Source organism: Nylanderia fulva, unplaced genomic scaffold (genome assembly GCF_048542155.1).
Source record: "Nylanderia fulva isolate GAGA-0341 unplaced genomic scaffold, ASM4854215v1 Scaffold274, whole genome shotgun sequence".
Classification (NCBI taxonomy): Eukaryota; Metazoa; Arthropoda; class Insecta; order Hymenoptera; family Formicidae; genus Nylanderia; species Nylanderia fulva.
Genome location: NW_028190341.1, coordinates 28,686 through 37,796, shown reverse-complemented (window position 1 = coordinate 37,796; position 9,111 = coordinate 28,686). Strand labels below are relative to the sequence as shown.

At 32.2% G+C, this 9,111-nt stretch overlaps 1 protein-coding gene and 1 long non-coding RNA gene across 5 annotated transcripts; both read left to right on the top strand.

The window, feature by feature from the left end:
* Positions 1-1,977: 1,977 nt before the first annotated feature.
* Positions 1,978-4,282, top strand: LOC114928544 (uncharacterized). Its single transcript, XR_003819079.2, has 3 exons — positions 1,978-2,314; positions 2,631-2,817; positions 3,836-4,282. It is a non-coding gene; the product is annotated as an uncharacterized LOC114928544 (long non-coding RNA).
* A 1,316-nt stretch (positions 4,283-5,598) lies between these two features.
* On the top strand, positions 5,599-8,397 carry LOC114928543 (uncharacterized). 4 transcript variants are annotated; one of them, XM_029299798.2, is made up of 6 exons: positions 5,599-5,705; positions 5,966-6,101; positions 6,178-6,402; positions 6,523-6,694; positions 6,773-6,907; positions 7,280-7,365. In XM_029299798.2, the coding sequence occupies exons 1-6, from the start codon at positions 5,676-5,678 to the stop codon at positions 7,305-7,307; spliced, it is 726 nt and encodes a 241-aa protein (XP_029155631.1). In that variant the 5' UTR covers positions 5,599-5,675; the 3' UTR covers positions 7,308-7,365. The 4 variants fall into 4 exon arrangements, with proteins under 4 accessions (XP_029155631.1, XP_029155628.1, XP_029155630.1 ...); XM_029299795.2 differs by having other exon boundaries at positions 5,602-5,705; positions 6,773-6,903; positions 7,280-8,397; XM_029299797.2 differs by having other exon boundaries at positions 5,603-5,705; positions 6,773-6,858; positions 7,280-8,397.
* Positions 8,398-9,111: the final 714 nt, after the last annotated feature.

Genomic DNA, 9,111 nt, shown 5'->3' with positions numbered 1-9,111 from the left:
CTATTAAGCTCATCATCTTGTTCGCTCTCTGTCTTGCTTTCATTCGGCAAGTCACAAACGATATATGATACTCGTATGTTCCTACTTCAACTCTCGAGAATCTGAAACAAACGAAACTCGTGTCCAATATACAGGGTGTCCGGTAACTAACAGACCAATGATTACAAATGGATTCTTTGGTCAATTTGGGAACGATTTTTCCTCAGCGAAAATGTCGAAAAAGGTCATCATTTTTTACAACTTTCCAATCTTTGTCATTATGTATCTTTATAACTAAGCCTTAAATTAAAATTTTATTATAGTAAACTCTACCTGAAATTAACTGAAGAATGTAATTATGTTAGACTTTTAACTCCAAAACGTTTAGTTTTCAAAAAACCTATTTTTTTCAATCGCTTATAACTCGAAAATTATTGACTTCTCAACATTTTTGCTAAGGAAAAATCGTCTCCAAATTGGCCAGAGAATCCGCCCTTAATCATTGGTCCGTTAGTTACCGGACACCTTGTATATATTATATAAAAGTGTATAGCACGTCAGAAGCTTGTGAGCTTACAGCGATAAGTAAAAACAATTGCGTATTTATTTCATTGCGTTTATCTGTTTAAACGCGCGCTTTAATTTTTCCAACGTTTTTGCCTGTTTATATTTTAAAGGTCCTCTCTTCTAAAAATCTTGTTTTAAAGATCCTCTCCGCGAGCAAAATTCGAAAACATAAATTATTTAATATTTTTACTTTATTATTTGTAAATCCTCGGTAATTTCAAAATTTTTCTATTTGCAAATTATTAATTTTCTATTGCAAATTAATTTTATCACAGACTTTACTCTTACTCCCATTGCACTTTCGTTTGCGGTTTTCAGTATACGATTTTTTATCGTAGTTACTGCAAATTATTATTGTGAATTATACTTGTGCAGTGATTTGAAGAATTTACAATTTCGTTGAAATTGTTGATTTTTCAAAAAAATTACGAGATTCGCGGAAATTGCGTGCTTTCTTGGCATTTTCCGTTCGCGGCAGGCGGTTTATTTTTGATTGTTGCAAGTGTTTTTGTTTTTTTTTATTAAAATAGATAATAATAATGTGAAATAAATCACGATATTTGACAGATATGTGCATATATATAGAAATTGTAATAATAATAATATTATATCATAAAATTGTAAATTGTTTCAATTTTTTATAGACTGCGATAAAAGATTTTACATTTGGATAAGAAACTGCGGTAAGTAAAAATATAAAATTCTTGAAAACGTACCAAAAATATTTGATAACGTAAAAAGGTGAACTTTGAAAAATAAGGAACTTAAAAATTGCACTAATAAATGGGCTATATGTGAGCCGTGCGCGGATGTAAGGTGTGTTATATCGAAATTTAATTAATAGAATTGAGAATTAATCCCAATTTTAAGTCTTACAAATGTCCAAGCTAATTTTTTGTACCTCGTGTACATTTTTGAAAGTTATATCGAAAAATTAAATTTCAATATGCGTCTTACATCTCACATTTCGCATACGGCTCACATATAGCCTATTTATCTCTTATACTTTATTTCAACCCTTATAGAAATTTATTACTAGTAACGCCAATTTATCACTTATTTCGAGTAATTAATCACTTTTATTTCGAATACTTAAATTACTGTATATTATAGTATTTTAAATACTCGAAATAAGTGATTAATTGGCGTAGTGATAAATTTCTACAAGAGAATAAGGAGCCTTTAAATTCTTCATGTAAAAAATTTCAAGTAATTTTCTTTAATAAAATTTAATTAAAAAATTTAATTAAAAAATTTTTGAACACTGTGTTAAATCACATTTAAAATCGTGATTATTTCAATAAAAAAACATTTTATGTGTAAAAAATATATTTTTTATATTTAATAAATTTTATATATATGTATATATATGCATATGTAAAATATTCTCTCTCTCTCTCTCTCTCTCTCTCTCTCTCACACACACACAACGGGGGCCAAATTTCTCAAATTGGTCTCATGATCAATTAGCCTGGATTCGCACCAGGGGCAAAGTCTGTTGGTAATGTCAAACAAATTTAGCCTGGACTTGCACCAGGGGCAAAGTCTTTTGGTCGAGTCTACGAAATTTAGCACGGACTCGAACCAGGGGCAAAGTCTTTTGGTTCAAGTCTACGAAATTTAGCACGGACTCGAACCAGGGGCAAAGTGTGTCGGTAAGGGGCAAAGTCTATCGCACGAAGATGGCGGTCTCTTCTTTAGGCAGGCCTTTGGCGATCTGTCTATTAATCTGTGTCATATCAACGTATAATACGCGCGGATTACTGTGGTACATACATACTACTAATACCGCGCGAATACGAAAGATCTGACGCGCATTTTTACGTACATAATAAATCGGAATATTTGATAAATATATATATATATATATATATATATATATACACACGTGTGTGTGTGTGTGTGTGTGTGTGCGCGTGTGTGTGCGTGTGTGCGTGTGCGTGTGTGTGTGTGTGTGTGTGTATATATATAAATTAAACCAATACATTGATCAATTTGAAAATATTCTTATTATATATTCTTGTTATAATCTTATTAGTTTCATGAATAAATTATTTTATTCAAAAAAATTGCAAAATTATAAGTCCTAGGCCCTGTGCGGGGATATCAACCTGGTGCTGTCGGCAATGCTGAATATATATATATATATATATATATATATACTCGTATATACGACGAGGTCAGCGACGGTCAAATACCGCATGTTTATGAAAATAAAGTACCAAATATGAAAAAGAAGCTTGAAGAATTATACTACGGTCTGAATTTCAAGTTAGTATTTATAATTGTATCAAAACGAATTAACATTCGACTTTTCAATAACAGAAATAATCCTTTGATCGGTACAATCGTTGATGATGTTATAACTAGTCCGTTTAAATATGATTTCTTCCTTGTCTCTCAAAATATTAGACAAGGTACAGTTTCGCCAACCTCGTACAACATTATTTTCAATAATAGTGGTTTAGAGTCAGACAAGATACAACCTTTAACGTACAAATTAACTTTACCAAATTAACATTACCTTGCCATTATGCGCAAAAGCTATCGTTCTTAGTGGGACGAGTTCTTCATCGACCTCCAAGTACACAGTTAGAAAATAAACTATTTTTCTTGTAATGTATTACAAGTTTGATATAAAGCCAATTTTTCTTCAGGATGACTTCGAGTATATTAAACTTATTTTTCATTTATGTATAATTGATGACAAATTGGTTAAATATGTTCTTTTTTATTTTTATATAGTCAATATTACTATTTTTCTTTTTATAAAGTCAATACTTAGATTATAAGATTTCTGATGTGAGTGTAACTTGTCACACATGTATTTGCATACACTCGTATGGATGGCATATTATATGTATTGTTATACACATGGATGTGACAAATTTTCAACTAAGTGTGACTAATGTGTGATTTATGTATTATAAATTAGATAATTACCTATGTCGTATTAATGCAATGCCATGATACAAGATACTACAATTTTTTTTATATAAAGATATGTAACCAAAATCAACCTAACTCAGTGTAACTTGCCATGCATGTATTTGTATACACTTGTTATACACTCGTTATACACATGGATGGCTACAAATTTTTAAATAAGTGTAACTAATGTGTGATCTTTGTGTGTTATAAATTAAATAATTACATATGTCGTATTAATGCAGGACTATGACATAAGATATTGCAACTTTTTTTTACAATTTATATAGACATGAAACCAAAATAATATATTATTTGGCCGACTTTCGGACCAATATTTTTCTCGTCTATTTCTTTACAGGGGATGTTAAGAGAAGGAACAAGGGGAATTTCTGAATATATTTGTCAATTGACGTTTTTGAGGACATTGAAAAACCTAACGATTTCTCTGCATACATATAAGCAGCATCGCTTTCTGATGTATACATTACAATTTGTTTTTTCATTACTTTGATTTTTAGCTATTGTACAACAAATTATTGCTTTCGAGGACTTCGCAAATGTATATACAAATAATTTATATATAATGGTGTTTTCGAGGACATTTATATATAAACGGTCTACTTATCAAATTATTGCTTTCGAGGACTTCGCAAATGTATATACAAATAATTTATATATAATAGTGTTTTCGAGGACATTTACATATAACATTTACATTTACATGTACATTTGTGACAGTTTAAATAAAGTTTAAATAAAGTTTAAATAATGTTTATATAACAATAATTAATCTGCTTTACGCAAGTTGTAACATATAATTTTAAAAAATATAAATATAAATCATAATGTAAATGTAAATATAAATTTTAATATAAATTATAATATAAATTTAAATTATATTGGAATTACTGATATATCTGGACATGTAAGATAGTACATAATATATACATCAGTGTAAAATTAATTAAAGTAATATCGCAATGCAGATGATACATTATTGCATTCTGTACATAAATCTTTAGACTATTTTACAGCTCGCGTGTACACAAACACATGCGAGTAATTAAGAATATAAATGTTTTATGCCTTCTGCAATCATGTAAAGACTAGAAGCACATTGATCCCTTTTCGATAAACACAGAATCTAAATTACTCATAGTTGGTTATTCCATAACATTTCACAAGATTCTGAAAGCGGAGACAGTAATAATGAACTCTCGCTTAACAAAATCTCATGGTTTGTAAATGGATTCTTTTTCGATGCTTGATGACAGGCCTGCTCTGCAATTATTACCGATGCATAGGATATATCAATTCTTTTATATCTGAAATAGACATTTCATAATTTTAATACACAGCATAATATTTAGAAATATCATATATATATTAACTTTTGCAGAAATGATATCAGGTCTCATACCGTATACATATCCTATCACATTTTATTAAACAGCAAATCATCTTAAGAATACTGAAGTAGCAACTTGCATCATAAAAGATATTTTTCACAGCATTGATGAAGTATTGCATAAAATACCATCATTTGCTGTAGAACAAAGCTGATCTACAATTGAAAATAAAAAATATAGCTTACTTATATTGGAATATTGTTAGAAATATATCAATTAACTGCAAAACTGTTACACTGAGAGGTATTTAAAGTATAGTAAATAATACTCACTAACAATTATAATATTTTCAATTGCTTAAATAAGAATTTATTCCAGACTTTATAAATATAATAAATTTAACTTCCTCTGATACATACTCTAAACACGTATACTAAACATAAATTACGACACACGGTGACACTACGACAGGTTAGGAAATTTGTCATAACAAGGGTGCGTTCAGAATCTTACTCCGGGTTAAAGAATTATTTTTTAACCCAGAATAGGATTTCTGAACACACCCCTTGTTATGACACAGATTAATAGACAGATCGCCAAAGGCCTGCCTGTAGCGACTTATAAATAAATTCACCAGATCTTTGAAAAAGTAATGTTTATTCATTGAAAATATAAAGGTGCCTACTGATGGACGCGGCAAGTTGCCGCGCGCGGCAGTTCAGAAAGAACTAGATCTAGGGGCTTCTGAATCACTCCTGCGTTGCCGCAAGTGAAGTTGGAATAATCCAACTTCACTTGCGGCAACGCGGGAGTGGTTATTTGTGCACATTTCAAAATAAAATTGAAACGATGGCAGGAGTAAATGTGGAGATTCCAAAGGTTAGTGTATGTTATTATATCCAAATATAATATAAGTTTAATATAAAAAAATATTAAGAAAGCAATCGCGAAGGTAATATATATGATTGTGCATAATTCAAGATTGGAGGTTAAGTGTATGTTTTGGTCGTTTCGGAAGAGAAAAACGTACCGTAACATGTGCGTACGAATCTATTTCAATTCTTATAAACATTTATGACTTGGAACCGAACTTTAGAATGACACATCGGGTGATATAATTGATTTTTTTTTTATGGCAGAAAGTATACACATGCGGATTATGCGAAATAATTCTTGGGGACCTTGAGGATGAAGAAACATGGTCCCATGAATGTTTTGCAAATTATTCAGAGATTGTTTTTGATGTGAATAGCTTGTATTTATATCCCAAATGTGGTAAGTAAAATATAAAAGGTGAAAGTGACCGATATAATACTATTTGAGCGAATGTAAAAATTTAAATATCTTGTAGAAGATGGAAGCATTGTGCGCCGAAGTGCGATTAATGGAGCAGAGCAGATTGTAATAGAATCGCCTCTTCCGACACAAGAGCCGTGCCCAGTGGAAAACCTGGAAGAACTTATCATTACAGAAGTGTCGGCACGAGAACTGTTATGGAATCAAAAACTGAGTATAACAAAACGTGACAGGCAAACTGTACAACAACTTTGGAAGCAAGTGGCTAATGCGACGAATGGTACGTATATATATTTGTGTGTGTATGTGAGAGAGAGAGAGAGAGAGAGAGAGAAAGAGAGTAGTTAAAGAAAACTCAATAGAATTAAAGTGATATAACAGTACGATTTTATTATTACAGGCGAATGTTCTGTCGATGAGGTAAAAAAAAAATGGAAGAACTTAAGGGATCGTTACATGAAAATAATCTCTCTTGAAAAGTTGCCAAGTGGATCAGGAAGTAAACCATCTCGCAGAAAGTGGCAACATTACGAATTGTTGTCTTTCTTACGTGACACTTCTTTGGAAAAAGAGTTAGTATTTCACAAAAGCATTCACTGCAATACTAAAAACAGTTAATATTGATATTATTTCATTTTATTGTATTTCAGGACAGTTTCAAATATGATGAGTCGTGAGGAAGACACTAGCAATGATGACACGGAAATCCAAAGTGTGGACGTCGTAGAAGTCAACGGTGCGATTGATGCATCAAAAAGTATTTCGTTCATAAGCTGTACGGGCAAGTAAATAAATTTAAAAACAGAAAGAGAATAATAAGAAGAATATGCAATAATAAAATAAAACTTTTGCAGAGTCTACAATGTAGTCGTTATGACAATACGACGCTGCAACGGACCAATCAGAGAAAAAAAATCATATATTCTCTTCTTTGATTGATCCGTCACAGCGTCGTAACATTGTAACGACTGCATCGTAGACCCCGCATTATATTCAAAATTCCACATTAATTATCAACCGACACACATATATATATATTGTAGGAAAATTGTACAAATTGAATATCTCACTTGTTAGTACTATTACAGCTAGCTACATCAATTTTGTCCAATAATACAAAATGTATTATTATGTAAAAGTCATTCTTTCATTTTCAGGAATGAAAAGAAAACGAAAAAGTACTGAGCGCGAAGAAGACTTGATGAAGCAGATAGCAGAGGCCTTGCAGACTCCACGACCACCTTTGCCAACTCCTCCTGTTCTTGACGAAGTTGACAATTTTACTTCGATGATTGCCTGCCAGCTACGAGAGTTGTCATCAGTCCGCAGACGCGCAATAATGTTGAAAATTCACGAGCTCTTACGTGCTGAATTATTGCGTAACGACAATTCGGCAACAACAATAATATAACGTAAAATATAATAATATGAATAATATATGTATACGTATAGTAATAAAACGAGACTGATTTTGTTAGTGCAATAAAGCCGAAGCGTATTTATTCAAATAGTTATTACTCAACTGGACCGGGATACCAAGAAACATTAAAGTTATGATTATCTGGGAAAGTAGGAAAAAGAAGTTTTAAAGAATTAGTTTGCATGATTAAAAGGTGTGATTTATTTCCTTTGCATGTGTAGTATACAAATAATGATTATATCTGTGATGTCTAGTATAATATTATAAATAAAACGAAATAATATGCTAATGTATCATTTATCATTTTGCCATGCTACTGAGCCTTCATTATTAAAATATTTACAAAATTCATCTCTAATGAGCATGGCACCCCGAGTACTTGTATTTGTACTACATTTGGAGATGTCCACAAATGCACAACCATCTTCCATAATCGTCCTCCACGAACCTCGTATGTGATCACCCACAGCCGTTTCTTTATCCAACATACCTGGTGGAATATAATTGTTCTTCTTGATATCACTCTTGCGGAGCCAGTTATGAATGCAGATTGTACCTTGTACGATCTTCATAGCAGTTTCCACACTACTAATGATCGGTTTTCGATAAACTCGCCATTGGCTAGCAAGTATTCCGAAACAATTCTCTATCACTCGTCTGGCTCTACTGAGTCTATAATTGAAGATGTGCTGTTCGGCGGACAAGTTATTTTTGCCAGAGTATGGCCTTAGCAAATATGATTTCAATGGAAAGGCTTCATCCCCGACAATGCAGTAAGGCAAAGACGGGCCTCCTTTGTAAAAACTGTCCGATTTTGGGATATTCATTTGACCTGCATTAAGTTGTTGACCGAATCGGCTTTCACGAAAAATGCCTCCATCACTTCGCCTGCCATACGCACCAATATCGACGAACCGGAAAATATAATTGGCATCACAAATAGCTAATAGCACAATGCTATGACTGTTTTTATAGTTGTAGAAATTGGAGCCAGCATTATCCGGACACTGAAATTACACAAAGATTATTATATATTTTTCACATACTGCAAGAAAATTGGAGTCTGCTCGTATTGTTTTTTCTATTTATTTCCCGATAGTTTTTAATATTTGAATAATGCCTGAAAAGAATTATAATACAAGTATTACTTACTTGAATGGTTACATGCTTTCCATCGATTGCTCCAATGCAATGTGGAAAGTCCCATATATCTTCAAAATCTTCTGCGATGCTCCGCCAGTCATCTTCGAATAACTGAGGTGGAAGAACCAAAGGACACAAATGTTCCCAAATAATCTTGCATGTTGTAGCAATAATATTGCTTACAGTCGTCAAGCCTACTAAATATTGATATGTCATTGAAGACATGGAATCACCAGCTGCCAGAAATCTGAAACGTAATGCAAATTGATGTAATGCAACATTTACATTCATATAACTAAAATAAAAACAAAAGATGTTTACCGTAATGTCAACGTCAATCGTTCTGCTGCACTTATCGGCTCTCGCACGACGTATTGTTTCTCTAGATGCGGGCCTACAATGGCTAACAACTCTTCGTATTGCGTG

Excerpts from the sequence above, each read along its gene's own strand:
- LOC114928543 (XM_029299795.2), top strand. The coding sequence starts at position 5,676 with ATGGCAGGAGTAAATGTGGAGATTCCAAAG. Across the intron at positions 6,102-6,177 it reads GTATTTATATCCCAAATGTG|AAGATGGAAGCATTGTGCGC; the intron begins GTAAGTAAAATA and ends AATATCTTGTAG. Across the intron at positions 6,403-6,522 it reads AGTGGCTAATGCGACGAATG|GCGAATGTTCTGTCGATGAG; the intron begins GTACGTATATAT and ends TTATTATTACAG.